Source organism: Aythya marila, assembly GCF_965140915.1.
Source record: "Aythya marila genome assembly, chromosome: 1".
Classification (NCBI taxonomy): domain Eukaryota; kingdom Metazoa; phylum Chordata; class Aves; order Anseriformes; family Anatidae; genus Aythya; species Aythya marila.
The window spans coordinates 153,288,846-153,310,503 of NC_139042.1; the positions used below are offsets into that span (position 1 = coordinate 153,288,846).

The window sequence follows — 21,658 nt, forward strand, 5'->3', positions numbered from 1 at the left end:
CCAGCCAGATCCTGCAGTCATGGAGTCTGGTTTCTAGGGCAACAAGGTAAATGTTTTCCCTCCTTCTGGCCACCTTTTAACTCTTACAAGGTTCTTACACATCACCCCCAAAAAAGCATTTTCCCGCATCTGCTCGCTCGATCCGATCAGAGCAAATAGCGTCACGCCGGGCTCGTCTGGGAGCAGCCCCGCGTGTCAACTCATTTGGCACGTAAATCGGCGGGGTTCTCGCCTTAATCGCTGCCTCCTCTCCAATTATGGGCAGCAAAGGCAACACCAGCGCAGTTATCTAAATTTACATGAGCCTCCAGTCAGGGTATGGCCCGCGGCACGGGTGATCTCACTATTGTGGCTGGAGGCACCCGAGCGCTTGGGACTGCGCTGCCTTTCTTGGTATAACACCACGGCTCCCATAAATGCAGGACTCAAGCTGCTCAGCTCCGGTCCTGTCCTGCACCGGGACACTCGGCTGGGAGCAGCAGCCAGACGGCCTGCTCAGCACAGGGGGAGGATTTTCAGCCAGGCGGTAATGCGACACCAGCAGCCCCCGCAGCTCTCCCTCCTCACGTTGCATTGAAATGCTCGGTGTCAGGATGAAAATGTCACCCTGCTCACCAGCAAGCCCGTTCCCTACCACCAGGCAGTGAACCCACACCTGCAGGGACAGGGAAGATTCAGGGGGATTTGGGGCAGATGAAATGCCTCAGTAAATGCAAATGCTATTTCACACAGCCGCGTATAAACGCCTTGCTCTGCCCCAACACCTTTGCTCTCTGAGAAGTGTAGGGAACAAAGCTGTCATTGTAGGAACCCTGTTAGTATTTGGGTGTTGACAAATGAGATTTGATCCTTCGTTTTGGCTGATCCCATGCATAAGGCCTGCAGGCAGAGTACCAGACTTGACGCGGCTATATATAAACCCAGTGACAAAGTGAAATTCTTTAAAATCTTTATTTTTTGGTCTGAGAGCACGCAGGCTGCAGAGCACAAGATGGTTCCACACATTAAGCTGCCTCCTCTTTTGCAATGCGATCTTTCTTGAGTGGTCCCTGGAGGAGAGAGAATAAATTATGTTAACAGCAGTCTATTGCACACTGATGACCACATCACATCCCAATTACAATGCTGCAATTTTTACTTAATTTCTCTCCTCTTGCTACAAATAAGTCTTCAATGACACCATCTGTTCCAAATCCCAACCCCACAGCTTCAGTGGAAAGCTGAACTTGGCACAGCCGGGGCTGCGCTGAATTAAGACTTCAATTTTAGTGGAGAATTGTTGGTGCCACCTAGCGGGGAAGCTCCTCTGCATCCACAGAGTATGGGATGACACAGAGAGGACACAAGTGACACAGAAAGGACACAAGGACTGCAGATTTGCCTTCCCAAGTGACAAATAGAGCACAGCACAGCTCAGCCTTGGGGCAGCCCAAAGGCTGAGCTATAAACTGCCATTAACCAAAAAAAAAAGTGTAAAGTGCAACACCAAAATGTGCCAGATTTCAGAAGTGTCCTTACCATGAAAGACTTCTTTTCCTCAGCTGTCTGGAAGCGGCCGTGACCGAATTTGGAGGTTGTGTCAATGAACTTCAGGTCAATCTTCTCCAGGGCCCGACGCTTGGTCTGCACAAGCAGGGACTACGAGAGAGATGGCAGGTGAGCACAGCAGCAGCACCCTTTCTGCTCATCACCCCCATGGGTAACACCTCAAGTCACTCCAAACTCACACTTCAGCTGCTAGGCACAAGGCCCATTTGCTAATAATAAGCAGATGTTCACAAACAGTCTTTCAGGCCAGCTACACGAATCCCCACAGCCCAGACACCTGGCTCAGGGGCAGCGCAGCTGCTCCAAGCTGTTCCAGCCCACCTGACAGGTGTCTGCACGACTCACCTTGCGCAGGGTTAGGACCCTCTTCTTGGTCCCAACAACACAGCCCTTCAGCATGATGAAGTCGTTGGTCACCTCACCGTAGTGGACAAAGCCTCCCTGAGCAGGGAAAGGACAGTCAGTGCTCGCTAAGAGGCAAGATCATGATCTCCTGCTTGATTACTGCCCGATTTTCTGTGCTGCTTCTGCGTCTTGGCCATTCCTACATTCACTCAAGTCCCCATTTCTTCTGTTACCTTTCACTGAGCCAAGTTTCTCGCTGCTGTGTGACTTCTGCTGAGAGCAGCAGCAACACCAAGAGGCTGACGAAACAGCAGAGACTGCTTCCCTGGCTAAACGGTTCCTTATTTACATGAGCATCGTTCCTAGGTTTGTAACATCCCTCTAGACTGCTGCCAAATACTAGATGCAGTAAGCACAAGTTGCACAAGTCAGTACCAAGAATGACTCAGCAGCAGCACCACCTCCCACAGCAGCTTTTTTCCTCAAGAACTCTTCATTGAATCATTTTGTATCTCATACCACGCCCATTTGCCTCCCAAAACTGCCACTCTCTCCACACGGCTGCGAGGACTCACCAGAGGGTTGATGCTCTTGTCAGACAAGTCATAGTCAGTCGATGCGTTGTTTTTGATCAGCTTTCCATCCTTGATTTGGTAACCCTGACCGATCTTGTAGATCTAAAACAACAAGGACAGTAGGAACAAGGGTCAGGCATCAGTCAGAACATAAACAGTTCTAGTTTGGGATGGAGAAGAGTATCTGTTGCACTTGATAACGTGGCCATACAAGGATTTTATGGCTATCTATTGTATACAGCTACGGTTACAGCCCCCAAAATGGCATTCAAGCCAACAGAGCTAAGCCACCAAAGCACAACTCTCCATTTATTCCCACTCCTGCAGTAAGTGAGCCTGGCCAGCTCCTGTTCCTTCCCAGCAGCTCGGAGGCACACACACCTTACCTTCTTATTGATTTCAGTTCGATGGTGATAGCCCTTCTGACCAGCACGGGCCACGGAGAAGGCCACGCGAGCAGGATGCCACGCACCAATACAGGCCACCTTGCGCAGCCCCCTGTGAGTCTTGCGGGGCAGCTTCTTGGTGTGCCAGCGGCTGGTGACACCTGGAAGAGGAAACCAGAACAGCATTGCTAACCCTTCTCAAGCTGGGATGCTGTTAAAACGTTCAACTGGAGCTTGAGGCACCTTTTGAGCTGCTGTCCCTGGGCAACAGAAGGGACACCCAGACCCAGCACCCAAGGAACTACCTGCTTGGCTTGACAAACCCACCCACAGCTCCCCACAGCCCTCCCCGGCTGTCCCTGGATTGTGTTCTCAGAAGGAAGGCAGCATGGAATGACTCCTCACGGATGTCAGGCGCTGTGCCCAGCGCTTATTCCATGGTCTCATCACCGAACTGTGACAGCAGCACCTCCTCAGCTCTGGGCCCACGCATTTGTGGCAACTAAAGGCCAGCATTTCATTAACAACTGAGCCCTAATGACAAAAAACCTCCACATGGTTACCTTTGTACCCCTTGCCCTTGGTGACTCCGATGACATCAATCATCTCATCCTGGCCAAAGACAGTTGACACAGGCACCTGCTGCTCCAGCTTCTCCCGGGCCCAGTCCACTTTCTCAGCAACGGTGCCACCGTTCACCTGGATCTCCATCAGGTGAGACTTCTTCTGTCTCAGGGGAAGCAGGCGCATCTAGGATGCAAAAGAAGAGATTTAGTTCCTCTTCAAGACAAACCTTGTATCAATTATCCAGGATCATTCTAATCCTGGCCTTACCGTTTTTTTTTTTTTTTTTTTTTTTTTTGGAACTGAACGTACCCTTTTTGTCTAGGCACTGGAAGTTAGTTGTATTTAATAGTCAAGTCTTAACTAGCCACCTTACATCACTTATAGCCAACTCAAAGATGGAATTACACCCCCAAAAAGGCCTGGCAGAGCACTGACGGCTAGGGACACACTATTGCTGCCTCCTGCAGTGGCCCACAGCTGCCCTCAAGGCTACTCACCCACACTGTGAGCACACACTGTGTGCAGAATGAGGACTACTGGCACTTTTCACGTGCTCAAGTCATCACCAGACTGCCAGGTGGGCAGAAGTCTCCCTACTGAAGTGAAGCAAGCCTTGTGCTTGCAACCTCCCTTTTTTCTACTGTGTACCTGAGTCCTGCAGACACTTACCTGAGTGTGAGCCATGACTCTAATAACCTGGCAGTATTTCTTCATGCTATTGAAATCTTTCTCCAACTGCTTTTTGCCCTCCTCATCTTGCCATTTCTTGCAGTATTTGGTGAAGGCCTTCTTCTTGGACTTGTGCCTTCAGGAGCAGAGCAGAGACAAGGTTTGGCTAAGCCCTTCATCGATCCCCCCCGGAGGGGGGATGAGCGGAAGGAGCTGCCACCTTCGCCGCTTTGGGCTCATTGCCAGCTTCTACGGAATCTTTTCCACTGGCAAGCGGAGCCTGGAGCTCATCAGGCAGAGGCAAGATTGCCAACGCTGAGCGGAGCTGCCATGAATCCCAAAGCACATTAATATTCACAGTACAGAAGACAAAAGACTGTAGAGAGATGTTGAACAATTAACAGAGTAACAGATCTTTAAAGCCATTGTGTCAGATGCTATCAGCTGCACAACACCCTTGGAAGCCTGAGCTACGCCTGACAGGTCGTCACTGCAACACCCCCGAGAATTATTGCGCTGCTCTGACGTCTTCTCGGCCTGCCAAGCTCATAAACAGGCTGCAGGCTCGAGACACGCTGGAGCCGTGCTCAGGCAAACGTGCATGTTTGGACCACAACAACAGTGCCTGGAACGGCAATCAGAACTAACACTCGTCTTCCCCTTTCCTGAGCAAACAAGGCCACAGTCAGGACTCGACACTCATCAACGAGCGCCAGAGGCGATTTCCTTATGTCCGCCCGTCGAAGTTATCATCACATGTAGCCTGCTGGGGAGAGCTCAGGCAGAAGCCAACGCTGTCACCCCAAGAATGACACGAACACTAAGCTGTCATCTTCCCAGAAACACTGCTCTAGCGTGGCATGCTTTTAGGCCAGGTCACGGAGGCCCAACTTTAACTGCAGAAAAGCTGCACTAAAGTAACTTCCAACCCAGATTAAAAAAAAAAAAAAAAAAAAAGTTAAGTCGTGAGGCAAAAGTCCTGCTCTCTTACCAGTTCTTGTAGAAGCGCCGCTTACACTCATCGCTGATGTGCTCTGCAAAGATGGTCTTGAAGCTGCGGAGACCACGGGGGGTCTCCACGTAGCCCACGACGCCTACGATGACCATGGGAGGAGTCTCTACTATAGTGACTGCCTCAACCACCTCCTTCTTGTTCACCTCTGGAAGAAGACAAATACAACACGTCAAAACCAGCATCAGCTGTTAAGCACCTTGTGCTCCTCCTCGCTCTCAAATCCTTCAGGTGAAAGGTTACATGCCTCAAATTCTTTTCACAAAGGCAAAGATGATGCATGGCAAAACGACCTGCTGAAAGTGGTAATTTAGAGCCTCGAAAAAACTAGAGGCAGGCTCAGCGGGCTGCAGGGACAAAGCCTGAGAAGCAAAATGGACAGCAGCCAGTAACAGAACTGAATCAGGACTTGACAATCGGCAAGGGAACACCAAAGGTGATTTACTCGTGTCTACCCATAGAGAAGAGGTCATCACACCTATTCTGAGTACAGATAAAGCAAGACATGATGCTGCTGTGCAAGTCACTGCACATGTCAAGAGGACCATTAATAAGACTTCCACTCCCAAAGTCTTGCTGCTGGGACATCATTCATGCTGTATATGGTAACAGGAGGATTTTGGGGTGCTTTATAGCCCGCCCACCCACTCAAGAAATGCTTTGAATTGACTGAAGTCTATCTAGAACTAAAATCCACAGCTACCTATGACCTAAAAGGCCATCTTTCATCATTCTTAAGAAAACATCTTGCTCCACGAGAGGAACATCAATACGTACTGGATCCAGGTCTGTCAACTTCGCGGACAATGTGGGTCATCCCAGCTTTGTACCCCAGGAAGGCAGTGAGGTGGACAGGCTTGCTGGGGTCATCTTTGGGGAAGCTCTTCACCTTGCCCCTGTGCCTGCTACTGCGCTTGCGGGGCAGGAAGCCCAGAGACCCATGCCTGGGAGCTGAGAACTTGCGGTGAGACTGGAAAAAAAAGAGAATAAATATTTAATGCCTGCTTCAGGGATTCACTTAACCCCATCTGAGGGCCAGCTGCCAGCTCTTATCTTTAGTGAAAACTATATATAGTGAAAGACTTTTTACATTCTTAAAATTCTTCTCAGTATCAACTACTTGGCTTCTGAAATCCATTATAATATTAGAATATAGTTCTTATTCCTTAACTACGCTTTTCCTAGTTTCCTCAATGTCCTGTTTCAGGCTCATTTTAAGAAACCACCAACTCGTTACAGAGACACACGTGCTGCAACGTGGTCACAGGGCACCACAAGGATTTCAGTACACCCTATAAATCTAGGAATAAAGAAGCACAAATAACCTTACAATATTTCAATAAAAGCCCCACAAAGACTAAAGAATTCCCCGTGGGTAACACGCAGCCCCCCTCCCACCTCAGTTTAAGCAGAATCCCCCCGTTAAAAGCAGCGCGACAAGCAGCAATGGAGGAGGCCCTTTCAGAAGGAATCCCCACAGAAGCCGCGCTAAGCAGAGCGGGTCTGGAGCCATCCCAAACCATTTCCCCCCTCAGCGCCCCTCGCCGCCCCCCGGCCCCAAAATGAGCCCGGCGCCGCCTCGCCGAGGAGCAGAGGCGCCGCGGGATGGCGGCCGGGAGGCTGCCGGGGCCGGGATGGCGGCGATGGTCGGCTGATGGTGCGGGCAGGCCGCTGCGGGCCGCCATCGGCACCCACCATCTTGTCCCCGCGCCGCGCCGGAAGGGCCGGGCCGCCCCGCGCCAGCCCTACTTGTAGGCGGCCCGCCCCCCGCCATGGGGCCGGGCTCTCGCGAGTGCGGGAGCAAAATGGCGGCGGGGGAGGGGCCGGCGGCCATTTTGGGCATGGTAGCATAGGGGGATGGGGATGGGGGCTTCGTTATGTCGCCCCTCTGAGGGGACATCTGAGCTCGGTCACCCGTCCCCGCAGGGTTTGGAGTGGGGACAGCGCTGTCGTGAGTCCTCTGCTCCTCGCCTGGCATTGAGGGTGGCAGCCACAGGTGGTATAAAAACCTGAGGCAGTGGGAGCAGCGCTGTTTGCAGTCTCCTCAAGCACACTCAGCATCTTCCCCTTGTCATACAATAAAGATTTTTTCAAAAAAGCCAAACAAAATTAAAAAAACACCATTATAGCCAACACCAAAACGTGCTTATAGCTGAAGGAAAAGACAAGGGAGGTATCAGTGGGTGCCTCACTACATTCCTGTTCTTTAAGTTGTCCGCCAACCTAAACTAGAGTGGAAGGACCAAGGCAGAGGCGGGCTCGGATCTGCTTACAGAAAGCTGCCCACAGTTGTCACAACATCGTCAAGTTTGGCTAGCCAGATCAGAAATCTGAATTGGCTGAATTTTGTGAATTAGTTTAGGATGCATTCGGTTGTCTTCTGCAGTGCCATGCGCTGAATATGCTGGGCAGCCAATACTGAAGGCCTTAGATATGAAAAAGTGCATTGAAGCAATTAAATCTTTCCTAGAACGAAGCTTCTGAGATGGAACCAGGAAAATATTACCTATTTAATACCTTTCTTGAAAGTGTAAGCGAAACTTGTAAGTACACTTACAAGTAATAACAGGCAATGTTATCCTTTAGTCTTAAGAAAACAAAATTAATGGGGGGTACATAATAAAACACATGCAACTTAAATAATTCTTTGGCTGTGTCATTTATTATGTTGTTCAATACAATATCCCAGTGTCATCTTTCAGATGTACATAGTGCTAGAGAGTGTGTAGCACTGCAGTCAACCTTCTCTTTTTTTTTTTCTTTCTACAAAAAAAACCACAATATTCTTACTCAAAGCTGTGAGCGAATGCATGCCTCAGCAGAAAATCCTGACATAATATGTAGCTGTTTTTATTAAAAAGCTCCATAGTCATAGGGAACTGTAATGACTCAAAACACGCTTGACAAATCTTCACTTTAAAAAAGATATTAGACAACGTGAAAAAACACAGTAACAACAAAGAAATGAAAACACACTATTTAAAAATTAATAAGCTAAAATAGGTTTTACTGCTAACATTGGCATCTGTTTTGCTTATATGCATATCTCAAAACATCAAAAGACATCAAATGAATTATTTCTTGCAGGGACATGTTCTCAAGCGGATTGCGTGTTCTTCAGGGACTGTGTCCCACTGTCTCTTTCCACGGTGCTTGGTACAACACAGCTCCAAATTCAATTAGGGCCCCTCTGGGTTACTGCTGAATTAATAATAAACAATAACAACAATGTAAGTGATAAAGTTATGCTGTGACAAGGGAACCAAAAATAAGACTTATTGCGGAACCTGTCGGAGATCTTGTCAGTTATGCTATTCACGTGTTATTTCTCTTGCTCCACGTACAACTGCTCTTGGCATACCAATAAGCACCACGAAGACAAGCTCTGTCATGGGGTGATGCTGGATCTGCTCATGTCCGTGGCTTGCTTACGCAGGAGCTTGCACAGAAGCATCTCTTTAGCACAGGGGCGAAGCAGAGATGAAACCTGAACAGGGGGGGAGCTGAAGGACGGCAGATAAATTATTCACTCTCCATCCTTTGGCACAAGGAAATTGGATAGGACCAGACCACAGAAACTCTCTCAGACTTCTCTAGACCTGAAATTGCGTGAGTGCCATTGCAGGATAACTGATTTGACACGCGACTCCAGCTGAGACATGCCCTGAAGCGTCTCTGAGCCCTGCTGTGGGGCTGTAGCGCTTTCCCTCGGTGTCAGCAAGCAGAGCCCTGGCATCCAATGGAGTTTCCTTTTTTAATCCTGAGGGATACACAGACAGCAGGAACCAGTCACTAATTAAAGTAATAAAAGCCAGTTTGTTTGTGGTTTTCACACTTTTTACATATTTAAGAGATGCAGGACACCTAGCCACGTAGATGATAAACCAGCACAGCTGTGAGCATCCAGGAGGCCCCTGGCACTGTGGGGACATCAGGGCAAAACCCTGTGCTGGCGGTGTCCCCAGGGCCAGACACCTCCTCCCTACAGCACACGAAGCCATCCGAATTCCCACCGCTGGGATCGGTTGATCAGTGTGGCGGAAGGGCTGCATGTTATGATTGTATCAAGTTACTGCAAACATTAATGAAATAGTTGAAGCAAACACCTTCCAACAGAGCCAAATCCTGCTGCCAGCTGTGCAGGTGTAGCTGAGAGCTAAGGTGTTCAGGACAGGAAGGCAACTTATGCATCTAGTGTGAAAAAAAAAAGGGATGCTCTGTTTGGAGGCCCCTTACGGATGCTTTGTGAGGAGGATATTTCATTGCCTGCCTGAATGTGGGGCAGGAGGGCTGAGGGTCTGGCCATGCAGCTCGTCTTCCCAAATATGTGAAGTGGGATGTGAAGTGGGACTGTCCATCCTCTGTCTGTCCCCAACCTGCCCCACGAGAAGGAGCAATAGCTGCTCACAGCTATTGCTATTGGGCAACCAAAGGCCGGGCTTTAATTGCTCATTTATCTCCCCTAGGCTTGCCTCTAGCTCCTACACCCGGCTCTGGCGTTGTAGGGCTGGGTCACAGACTGCCAATAAAACAAATTCAAGCTTGGGCAGGACGAAGAGGTGCCGGAGCGAGCTGAGCACGTTCCCCACGGAACCGGTCTGCAACCTGCTGGTTGTGTTGCTTCGTCAGCCTTTGAGCTGAGTTTTTTAGCAATAAGGAGCCGGAGACATCCCGTGGTTTGCCTGGTGGTGTGGGGCAAAGCTGGGCTTCGGCCGTGCCCAGGCTGGCCTCAACACCAGGCAGCCACAAGACAGGATGCTGCGCAGCCTCACCCAGGCGCCCTGCACCACCTCCCACGGCTAGACCTGAAAAAACATAATAATAAAGAAAAATACAAAAAAAAAAAAAAAAAAAAAATAGATGGAGGGGGAGGAGGGGAGGGAAGGGGGAGCGCTCCCGCGCGGCGCGCCCCCGCGGCGGCGGCGTGAGCGCGCCCGGCTCGTGCCCGCGGGCGCGGGGCTGGCAGGCGCGGCGCTGCCCGGCTCGGCGCGGCTCGGCGCGGCTCGGCACGGCCCCGCCATGGACGGGGGCGCCTTCGGAGCGGGGAAAGCCGGCGGCGCCTTCGACCCGCAGGCCTTCCTCCGGCAGCCGCACACCCTGCTGCGGCTCCTCTCCTGGGTGAGCCCGGGATGGGGACCGGGGATGGGAACGAGGCTGGGAACGGGTTGGGAACGGGACGGGCTCGGGGGAGACCCCCCCCCCCCCCCCCCGGCTGCAGGACTGGCAGGCGGCACGGTCCTCGCCCCCCCCTGCACATGCACACCTATATATATACATATATATAGGTTATATATATACATACACCCTTATTCTCTCTATATACCATACCCTTCCCATATGCTAGATCTCCTAAATCGCTGCCTGTGCTGTACATTGCGTAATATACCCCATTATTCCCACCAGGACGGTTCCCTACGTGGTGCTGTAATATACCCATTAGCTATCCGCTGCGTGCACCTATGGGGGTACGCACCGCTGCGCCTCCCCGCACACCTCCCCGTGCGCACACATCCAGGGCTATGCGTGCTTGGCTATCTCCCGTGGCCGTATTTCCCTATATAACACATCCACGCGCATATATCACATAGGTGCGTGCATGCAGCCCTCAGTACATCCCAGATATAGCGGGGAGAGCTTTGGGGTTTCGCCCCTGGGGTGATGCCGCAGGGTGTGCGGGGCTTGGCCGTGCCTGGGCGAGCTGCTGGGGGGGCTCTGCGCTTCCCCGTCTTGCTTTTCCCTGCAATGTTTGCCCCCCATCCCGCCCTACGCCAGCGCGTCCCTGCAAGAAGGTCATTGGGATTAAGGGAGCGAGCTGCGGCGGGCAGCCGGCGCGGGAGAGATTGAGGTCTGGGCCGGGAGCAGAGGAGGGAGAGGGCAGGGAGAGGGAGCCGGGGGACACATGCGCACCGGAGGGGGAGGCGCGAGCCGCCTGAAATGGGAAAATAAAATAAAATAAAATAAAATGCAGCGAGCGGCGCGGGGGGAACGGGGGATTGAAGGGAAGGTGGCCGTGGGGGGTGCTGTCCGTCCGTCCGTCCGTCCGTCCGCGGGGGTCGTGACTCGAGGGTGGCTGGAGAGCTGCTAGATGGCTGGGGATGGGATTAACGTTTCGGGGGTGGCCTGTCCATCTGTCCATCCGTCCGTCTGTCTGTCCGGGCTTGTTTACAGGGGGACGCGTGACCCCCTTCCCCGAGCGGGCAGAGCGAGGGTGATGGACGCAGGGTGACCTACAAAGGCTCGCCTGCCTCTAATCTCTGGGACAGAATTTCCTCTTTCTCCCTCTCTGCCTTCTTCTTTTTCCTTTCTTCTTTTTTTTTTTTTTTTATTCCCCTCCTCTGTGACTTCATTCGAGCACTGCAGGGTTCTGGCTTCCCAAAGGTGAGGCAGAGAGAGAGCAGGAAATAAGGATTTTTTTTTTTTTTGGGGGGGGGGCACCTGCTCTGCTCCAGAGTGTCTCAGGTGCTGTCGGGTCACCCTCTGAGCTCAGCCCCCTGCTCCCCAGGTCCCCCCAGCAAGGAGCACGTCCCGGGGACCAGCCTGTCCCTGCCACCCCACAGTGTTTCCCCATCTCTGAGGGTCTGACCTTGACAGAGGACAGGCTGGGTTTTACCCCAGGTGCTGTGGGATGGACCTGTGGGAACTCATGTCCTGTTGTAGGGGCTGGAACTGCTGCAGGTCAGCAAGGGACCCGGCATTCACCTTTTTTCTCCCCAACAACAGGTTCCTCCCTGTGCTTTTTCACTGGTTTTGTCTGGTCTCTCCTGCTGAGCACCTCTCCCTCCCCACAGCCAGGGGAGGCTGCCCTCAAATATTTAGTCATGATTATTTTTTTTTCCCCAAAACTTGAGTCCCAGAAAGATCCTGATGGGTGTTGAAGTCCCGTCTCAGGCTGTCACAAGGGGCCCTTTTGGCCCCTTCCATAAATCAGCTGAACTTTGCTCAAAAAAAATAATGGTTCGTGGTTGTTTCGCCCTTCTCACTCCCTCTGGGAGAGATTTCAGATGCTGAGATGCTCGGGGCCATCAGGGCAAATCTATTCACGGCTGTTTTTTTTTTTACCCATTTCTTTCCATGCTCTTATGCCCTTCGGTTTAAATGGTGCTGCTCCCTCCCTGCTCCTCTCCCCCGGGTGCATTTACAGGCGGCGAGCGCATCCGCACTTAGCCCGCGTATTGCCGGGCCCCGTGAGCTGAACCCTTCTGTCGACGAAGGGCTCGTCCTCGCTGTGCTGTCCCAGGAGCCTTCCCTTCCCACCCCAGGACCCGATGGAAACACTTTGATGCCTCCTCACATCTCACGTGCCTTTCGCCTCGCCGTGGCTAGCCGGAGACTCCTCCTTTTGGCCGGCTGCACGTGACGAGGTTTCATTAAGAGCAGAATATCTTTACGGTGGCTTCCTGAGGCAATGACCTTGTGCTGGGGCCACGCCGTGTTTTAGAAGACAGTCCCGACACCCAAGTGTGTATGGCATTTTACCAGCGGGCAGCAAAGCTGGCTCGTGCCCACGGGGCTTGCAGCCTGATGCAGGCAGTGCTTTGGTGCTTCGGAGGGCCTGGGGCTGTCCCTGCCACTGAAATTCCCGGCTTTGAGGGTCCGCAGCAGCTCGTGGGGACCCCGTTTTAAGCTCCACTGGGGCTTTTTGGGGTCGGTGCTGGTGGGAGAGGACAGGCAGTGGATGCTCACAGCCCTGGTGTGCTTCGGGGCTGGGCGCAGCAGGTTGTGCTGTGCCCAGCCTGACATTTCCAGGAAAGACCTTGGAGCAGGGACAAATCACCCGTTAATGGCATCTGCAGATAAAAATCTGAGAAGCGGCACAGAGGGACAGAAGGCAATGCTGAAATATGAGCAAAAAAAAAAAAATAAATTGCTCTGAATAAAAGGGAACTCTTCCTGGTGGACAAAGGCGCGATTTGGGGGCACTTCACTCAGCAGCCACTTGGCGATGTGAGGGCAGTCTGGAAAGCACGGGAGGACCTGGGTGCCAGCGTGGAGAAGGCAGGGTATGGCCCAAGGGCTCCCAAACGTGTGCAGCAGAAGGGTTAATTGCTGCCAAGCCGGGCGTGAAAAAGAGCTGGCTGGGGAGGAGAGCCTGCTGGGGATCCCAGGGCAGGAATTAAGGATGCAGGAATTAGGGATGTGGAGCCTCTCCCCCTCCCCGCATCACCTGCTCCAGCTCAGCCCCGGGGAAGCTGGTGCCATGTGGCTGGCGGCCAGGGAAAGGGGCTGGGGGTTAATGCCACCCATTTTTGGGGAATTTAGGGCTGAGCCCCCCCTGCCAACACGGGGGGATGCCCCAGGGTCAGGGCTCGTCAGGACACCGCTGTGCGTGCAGTGCCAGCAGCGGGGGACAAACAGAGGCCTTCTGCTTCCGAGCTGCTGGTCCCACGCGTACCAAAAGCTGTGTGTTTTCTTCAAAATGAGCTAAACACACAGAGATTTAACGATGATGATGATGATGATAATAATCCGTGGCTGTGCAGGGCTCTCCAAAGCTTTCCAGAAACCGCGGCTGAACGCAAATGAAAACCCCCTCATCTCTGCCAGGCCGGCATTTGATATCTCCCTCGTCCTCGCATTTTTAAATAGATTTATTCCTGGTTGCTGCCAGATCAGGCACAGGAGAGGTTATTGCCTCCTTCTGCCCGAGATGGATTTGATTTGAAGTCCTGCAAGCCATATTATGTCCCCAAACTGTTTCCTTTCCCTAATGGAATAAACCGGGGGGCTGGGGAGGGGGAGAGGAAGCAGGCAGGGCAGCAGAGCCCACGGCCGGAGGGCACTGCCGCAAGCCAAAGCAGCCTCATCCCTGATAAAAGGCCCTGGTGGGGATTTTAGGGAAGGAGTTATGGCAAATTCCGGGGAGGAGGTGCAGGAAAATCCTAGCACAGCACCCGGAGGCCCATCACATGATGCCCGGGGCTGGGGATGGGCAGCGTGCTGGGGACCTCACATGATGCTCAGGAGTTTGTGCCTGGCCGGAGCAGATTTCTGGGGCCAGAAAAAAGAGGTCTTTCATGGGGGGGATGTGGCTTTCTGTCCACTCGGCACGTTGTAAGCCTTCACACCCCTGTAACAGCCCCTGGGAAAGCGGGGCAGGAAAACTCTCAGCCTCCCCCCGCCTCGTCCCGCAGTGCCCTAGCATTAAATTCATTATTTTTTTTCGGTGTCTTTCAGCGAGTTCCTCTGGCTGTGTCAGCTCTGCAAAGGGCCCTGCTCTGGGCTTCTCCAGGTGCCTCGGTTAAAACAAGCCTAGGGAAACGCCTGCAGCAGCCCGTGATGATGTGCTGTCAAAGGAGCAGTGAAAACAGGGTCCCAGCAGCAGGCAGCTTGCCCAGATCCCCTCTAAGTGCTTTTTTTCTGTCCCTTTTTCTAGTCAGCAGCTGAATACATTACTGCTTGTGTGCCACAAACGGGCACCTCCAAAGAGATGTCACACCTGCCCGGCTGGTGTTGCTCCCGGAGGCCTAAGGAAACCTGCCCAACCTAAAAATCCGGTTACTTTAAGCCCCGTCGAGTTTCTTCAACAGCCTCGCCGAAGAAATGAGGCCACTCCAAAAGCAAAACGCCTGCCTGGTTGTCACAACCACGCACAGGGAAGGAGCAGGGGAGAGGTCCCCAACAAGAGCGCTGTGCTCCTGTGGGGGATATCGGGGTGCAGGGCTTTGCACCGGCCTCCTGCACGTCACTTCCCAGCTGTAGGTGTATTTTGGGGCGTTTTCTTACTCTCTGTACACAAAGCTTTGTGCACTGGGGACTCATTGTGCGAAATGGGGCCATGGTGTTCCCAGGTGCCGCGCTAGGTCAGCAGGCTTCTGCCCACCACCTATGCCAAGACGTAGCTGCTGTGGGTTAAATATTCAGCAGTTCAGCCTCCTGCTGGGAAATTTCGGGGGGTGGGGATGTCCCTCTGGTCTTGGGCACTCAACTGTTCCTTTAGGAAGTGCTGATGCAGGCAGGTCTGAAGGGACAGAGGCGAAAAGGAATTATTCTGCTGCTTGTGCTCGGTGAGAGCCCTTCCAGGTCAGTGGCAAACCAGGAGATAAGAGCCCAGAGAGGACGTGTATCATGGTAGGAACAGAGTAACCAGAGGCGTCTCTGGGGAGAGGCTGTTGCAGAAGTTCACTCATCCCAAAATGAGCAAGGAGAGACTCAATACAGAGTGTTGCAAGGCTTGACCTGACTCAGGGAGTCGACACTTTACCATTATTGAGCCCTGAAACAAAAATGAACAGCAGGCTAAGCCTCTTTTGAGGCTATTTCTCGTCTTCCAAGTGAAGCTCTGCACTCGCTTTGTAACCTCAGTATCAGGAGGGTGTTTCAGGTGGCAGTGTCAGCCCTGGCAGCACCTGGACTTCACTTCGAGCAGTCTCTTGGCCCTCTGGTAGGTCGGAGGAATACAGCACGAACAGCCCAGCCTGCCATTAACTGCGGGAGACCTCCTGCTGAAAGACCCCATGTGTAACTCTCTGCGACTTGCTGCCTTTCTAAACCACTCAGGCTGAAATCTCGAGGACCAGACCTTTGCTTTGGGCTTAAGAGGTTTTTATTGGCTTGTGTTTTTCATGGTCAATTTGAGCAAAGTGTGATCAATTTTGATTTTCAAGGAGGAGGAAGAAGAGGAGAAACCAGCTGTTTAATCTCCTGTCTTGGAAATCTCTTTCTGACTTTCAGAGAACCCATACAGCCCCGACGCTTAGGGGCACCACCTCCCAGCTTTGTTGGGTTGCAGCGGTGTGTCAAAAACACGCTCGACATCAGCCACACACGCGGGACCAAATTATGAGCTTTTGAGTGAAAAAATTATACTGGTGTTAGTAGATACGTGTTAGAGCTTGGCAGCTGAAACGTGGACACCGTTGAGGGCTGTCAGGGTTGCTCTTGATGCTCTTGGTCAAACAGCAGAGCTCTGGACTGTGGGACTGGGGCATCCTCCAAGGGTCTTGAGATGCCCTGCAAAGAAAAACCTGCAAGTGCCACCTTCATCTTCCTCTCCTCCTCCTGCGGCTGCTGTTTGGTTGAGATGAAGGAGTGGGGCTGCCGTAAATACCTCTCTGCCGCGGTGAGCCTGCCGTGTCAGAGAGGGCTGGCCCTGCGGCAGGTGACAAAGGCTAAGTCGGTGAGCGAAGATTAAACTGGCAGCTGCGGATTAGGGCCTTCCTACCTGGCCTCATCCTTAATTCTGCCTGGTTTAAAATAACACACGGCAGGTAGGGAGTGCTGATGGGGGCCCTTCTCCTGCAGCTGTGATCAGCTTTTGGCGTTAGCCACGGTGACGGCGAGTGCAAGAGGCAGAAATCTTGCAAAAGCTGATCCTGGCAGTAAATGGGCAGGGGAGCAAGAGATGTGGTGAGCTGGGAAGAGAGGAGAAGGAGGGAAGCTACCCATCCTGTTAGATCTTCTAAATGGCTGTAAGAGGTGATAAAATGCTCTTAAAAAGAAGTAAAAAAAGCCCAAGCAGAGGGGCAGAAGATGTGCAAGGGGGTGGGGAGAGTGGGAGCCCAGCAGGTCAGCAGGAGGAGCTGGGGCTGTGGGAGGGCGAATGGGGAAAAGAGCTTGGTACCTTCATGGATAAAACTGGAGAACAAATGCGTGGTGGAAACAATGACTTCCTAGAAGGGAAAGGAGTGGGTAGGAGGAAAAGTGCAAAGTAAGCAGATTGCTGCTGCTGGTAGCTCCTGCACGCAGGCGCCCGCGCCAAAGCCTTATCCGAATTCACACTCCACGTCACCTCCCCATGTGTCCATGAGAAGCCGCCCTTCCTCCGGGCTGAGGCTGCTTTACATCTGTTTGGATCAAATGGATAAAAAAAAAAAAAAAGCATCCAGAAGTGCCCTATTTTAAGCTAATCCTCTGAAATAAAATACAACTCCCCGGGGCCACAGTCCAGGCGAGGCTGTGGGACAGGAGTGATGCTGGTGGAGAGCGGCCACGCTTGCAGGAGCAGGTCCAGAGGGGGCTTGCCCTGATGTGCCTCCCACCTCTTTCCCCCTCTAGGTGTTCTCCATCGTGGTGTTTGGCTCCATCGTCAACGAAGGCTACGTGAACCGCGTGGACGACTCGCAGGAGCACTGCATTTTCAACCGCAACCGCAACGCCTGCAACTATGGCATCACCGTGGGCGTCCTCGCCTTCCTCAGCTGCCTTCTCTACCTGGCTCTGGATGCCTACTTCCCGCAGATCAGCAGCGTCAAGGACCGCAAGAAGGCAGTGCTCTCCGACATCGGTGTCTCGGGTGAGCTTCCTGGCACAGTGCTGCTCTTCAGTGCTGGCCGCTGCCTCTGCTCTTCTCCCCACCGGGTGCCAACCTGGACGCCCAGCTCCCTGCTACCGAGCCCCTTTCCCATCCCCTGTCCCCAGGGGATGTAGGATATTGAGGATATCTCAGCAGCTTTCCTCAGGATAAGGGCTTTTATCGCTGCTGAGCTAAGCAGAGGCCAGTTGTGCGCCTGCGGGCTGGCTGCTCCTGCTGCGGCTCCCTTGGAAGGAGCTGCTCTTCACTCGTCCTTGCAGGACAGGGGCGTGAAGCTGTGGTGATTGCTCTTGTACTGAGAGCCAAATGCGGGTCCTGTGATCAATCCAAGCACCAGCAAACAAAACCTCCTCCCGCTGACTCTCCTGAGGTACCTTCTGCAGGCACCTATCGTCACCTTGATGGTTTAGCTGTCCGTGAACCTACTCACTGAGCTTAGAAAGCCTGCACAGGCAGAATTTGGCCCAGCCTGCAGTGCACTGGCGGGTCTCATCGGGTTGCAGTTTCCAGAGAAACGCGATGTGTTTGTGATTTGCCCTTACGTGCCTTCTTGATCTCTCTCCCCTTCCCCTTTGGCGTGCTGCTGGTGGCCCATCCCAGCCTTTTGGGCATTCCTGTGGTTCGTTGGCTTCTGCTTTCTGACCAACCAGTGGCAAGCTTCCAAAGAAGAGGACAACCCGATGAACGAGGGAGGGGATGCAGCCCGAGCGGCCATCACGTTCTCCTTCTTCTCCATCTTCACCTGGGTGAGTAGAGAAGCCGTGACATCGGATCAGGCGTCCTCTGCAGCGTGTTAGCCTGTGGGGAATGGGAGGTGGGTGGCTCTGGGATCCCAGTTCACATGGCTTTGGAGAAGGAAGAGCAGGAGGAGAGGTTGCTGAAAGGGAAACCTGGTGTGGTGGTTCCACTCTGATGGCTCTGCCATGCTGCTCTATCACTCCCCGTCCCAAAAAGAACAGGGGCAGAAAATACGACAGTAAACGCCTCGTGGGTTGAGATAAGGACAGGGAGATCACTCACCAAGAGCTGTCGTGGGCAAGACAGACTCAGCATGGGAAAATTAATATAATTTATTACCTATTGCTAGTAGGTTAGAGCAGAGAACTAGTACCACGGGGTCCATCCATCCATCCCCCAGGAGCAAACTGCTCCAGCACGGGTCCCCCACAGGCAGCAGCTCCCCCCAGACCCCCTGCTCCTGTGGGGGCTCTCTATTGGCCGCAGCCTCCTCCAGGCCACATCCACCTGCTCCACCAGGGGCTCCTCCACCCATGGGGGGGCTGCAGCGTGGAGATCTGCTCCGTGTGGGACCCATGGGCTGCAGGGGGACAGCCTGCTCCACCAGGGGCCTCTCCACAGGCCGCAGGGGAACTGCTGCTGCCTGCCTGGAGCACTTCCAGCTGCACTTGCCTTGGGGTCTGCAGGCATGGGTCTCTCACATTTCTCACTCCTCTCTCCCAGCTGCTGTCTCACAGCAGATTTGTTTCCCCCTTCCTTAAATCTGCTCTCCCAGAGGCCCAACCAGCGTCTCTCTCTGGTTTGGCTCTGTCCAGCAGTGGGTGCTTTTTGGAGCCACCTAAAGTTGTCTCTGCTCTGACATGGGGCAGCTGCTGGGCTCTGCTCACAGAGGCCACCCCTGCAGCCCCCCACTACCAAACCCTTGCCACGTAAACCCAATACACCTGGGAAGCAAGGACACCAGAACATATGTGGAAGGAGACCTCACAGAGACTCCAGTCAAGAGTGTCCTTGACAAACCTCCAGGATGACCTTGTGCAAGCCAGCCTCCCCAGGCATCATTTCCCCACACATGAAGGGATTTTAACAGCCCTTTCAGCTCATCGATGCTAAGCAGAGAAGGGAGCTCCAGAACAGGGGTTCAGCGCTCTCCCTTCTTCATCCCATTGCATGAAAATTGCTTGGTGGCCACAAGAGGCTGCGGCCACATCGCTCCCAGCTCTGGGGAAGCAGGCTGCACCCATGACTGCAGCTCCACTCAGGAATGGCTTTTTCAGAAGATGACTGCAGGCTTTTTAGACTTCCCTTTCCCAGCAATCCCTTGTTCCCTGTTCAGTATAAATCCCCCCTGCAATTCTCATCCCATCTCTGAAAGCACCGAGTCCTTGTAGCTTTATCTCCTGTGTTGGGCAAGGGCTGGTAGGAAGGGTACCGAAAGGCAACGAAGCTGTCAGAGAGGGAGGGGGACTGCCAAACGCTGAGCACCAGCCAAAATAGCAGCAGGGACCAGGGGCAGCACCGTGACCCCCCCACAAGCCAAGCCCCTTGCTTGAGTGCTGCCAAGGGCAAGCAGCGGTGTCCCTTGAGATTCAGCACAAAATGGTTGTTTTTTTTCTCTTCTTAATTTCAGTCAAATGCTCTGGTTTGTTCTTTCTTACTGATTCTCCTCCCCACACCTCTCTCTCTCCTCACAGGGCTTCCTCACCTTTCTGGGTTTCCGGCGACTCAGGGACATTACTTTTCAGGAGGAATACAACACGCTGTTCCCCAACTCCCCGTCCTTGCTGCCATAGTGCCCCTCGCTGGTGGCGAGCCTGGGGGCAGGGACAAGGGGTGCAGATGAAGGAGGCTGTCGAGCAGTCGTCTCCAACGCTCTGACCACGGGCGTTTGTTCGCGTGTTCCTCCTCTGCCCCTTCTCTCCCTCACCCGAACTAATGCTGTGTAACACTTGTGCCTTTCTTTTGATGACTGCTCAGACCTAATATTTCAGCCAGGAGATGCCTTCTGCCCCCACCACTGTATCTTCTCCATTCCTCCCAGCCCTCATTCCCCAAACTCTTCCCCGTGGGGCAGTTCGTGACCTGCCAAACCGCTCAACGCTGTCGGGGATGCTCTGGGAAGACGAGACGTGCCTGTTGGGGTCTGCGATGCTGAGCCCCATGCCCAGGCTCCCTGCTGGCCACCCCGTTGCAGCTTGTCCCTCTTCTCCTTGCCACGGAGCTGGTGCCTTACGCAGGGCAGCCTGAACCTGGACAGGCGTCGCGCACTAACCCGTAACCACTACTAACCCTCCTTTTGTTTGTTTCTCTCTCTCGGTACGTTCCCCTCTCTCTTTCTCCCGTCCCCTCTCTGCTTCCCGTCTCTCCCCGTCCCCCCTTGAAGGTGGGCCAGGCGTTCCTGGCGTATCAGCGCTTCCGGCTGGGCGCCGACTCGGCCCTCTTCTCCCAGGACTACATGGACCCCAGCCAGGACTCCGGCATGCCTTACGCTCCCTACACGAACGAGGAGGATGCTACGGACGCGGTGGGGACGTACCAGCAGCCTCCTCCGGCAGATGCTTTCGACACCGAGACACAGGGGTACCAAACGCAGAACTACTGAGCCGCCGATGCCCCTTCCCCGGCCCCTTTCCCTTCTGCCCCCTTTCCCACTGCCGGCAGCAAGCCGAGGCACAAACCAGACACGTGCGTAGCGGCACAAGAGGTGGCTCTCAGCTATGCTCCAGCCTTCTGGGTCATCTGTTTTTATTTATTGTATTTTTTTTTTAACAAAGAAAAAGGGTTCCCCATCGCCTCTTCCCTCTCCTCCCCCCAGAACTACCGGCCAGCACCAACATGTCCCAAAATCTGTCACCGAGGGAGGTCCCCCCCTTCGCTCCTCTCCCTCCTTCAGTGGGGCAGGGGGGAAGGATGCTGGGGGTGGAAGGGAGGAGGTGTTCCTAGGCGAGGCGATGCTGCTCCATGCTGCAGGAGATGCGGGAGCGTCCGAATTGGGCCCGAGGGCCTGTTGGCTCAGGGAGGGGAGGGTGGAAGGGGGGCAGGCTGAGAGCTGGCATGCAGGCATGCGAGGGTGGAGGGGGGGCTGCATGGAGGGGCGAGGTTGCCCTTCCATTTGAGTGGGGAAATGCTTTATTTTCAGAGGGTTTGGGGGGGAGCGGGAGAGGGGAGGGAGCGCAAAGAGAGAAAACGGGAAGGGCAAGAGGAATATTTGCAGGTACAATCAAAAAAAAAAAAGCAGCTTTTTGTAGATTTTGCTGTAGATGAAAGCAAGGGTTGAGAGAGCAGAGCAGAGGGGCAGTGCCGTGAGAGCTGCTCCTTCCCTTTGGGTTAAGGTGGAGGTGTGTTTCCCCTCATCTGTTTGCCGTTTCACCTGGGCAGGAGGAGGAGAAGGAAGCCAGTTTCACTCCTCAGGTGCTGCTGCAGCCTCCTCCCTTCCTCTGGTAGCATGACACCACCTCGAGCACATGGGAATGGAGCAGGACCCCTAGAAAGAAACGTGGCTGCCGTCACACTGGGGGGCCACCGAGCAGTGAGGGTCCGTAGGTGGGCTTCGTCTCCCATTTGGATG

At 53.6% G+C, this 21,658-nt stretch overlaps 2 protein-coding genes across 3 annotated transcripts; one reads left to right on the top strand and one right to left on the bottom strand.

The window, feature by feature from the left end:
* Window positions 1-932: 932 nt before the first annotated feature.
* On the bottom strand, window positions 933-6,856 carry RPL3 (ribosomal protein L3). The gene is made up of 10 exons (XM_082766038.1): window positions 6,798-6,856; window positions 5,880-6,072; window positions 5,082-5,250; window positions 4,091-4,226; window positions 3,418-3,604; window positions 2,855-3,015; window positions 2,469-2,570; window positions 1,894-1,989; window positions 1,519-1,638; window positions 933-1,049 (listed from the first exon to the last, which is right to left on the bottom strand). The coding sequence occupies exons 1-10, from the start codon at window positions 6,798-6,800 to the stop codon at window positions 1,005-1,007; spliced, it is 1,212 nt and encodes a 403-aa protein (XP_082622164.1). The 5' UTR covers window positions 6,801-6,856; the 3' UTR covers window positions 933-1,004.
* Window positions 6,857-10,073: 3,217 nt separating this feature from the next.
* SYNGR1 (synaptogyrin 1) lies at window positions 10,074-21,071 on the top strand. 2 transcript variants are annotated; one of them, XM_082758491.1, is made up of 4 exons: window positions 10,074-10,220; window positions 17,097-17,334; window positions 17,953-18,098; window positions 20,474-21,071. In XM_082758491.1, exons 1-4 carry the CDS (start codon window positions 10,122-10,124, stop codon window positions 20,690-20,692), a joined length of 702 nt encoding a protein of 233 aa, XP_082614617.1. In that variant the 5' UTR covers window positions 10,074-10,121; the 3' UTR covers window positions 20,693-21,071. The 2 variants fall into 2 exon arrangements, with proteins under 2 accessions (XP_082614617.1, XP_082614618.1); XM_082758492.1 differs by having other exon boundaries at window positions 19,785-20,610.
* The last annotated feature ends 587 nt before the right edge of the window (window positions 21,072-21,658 follow it).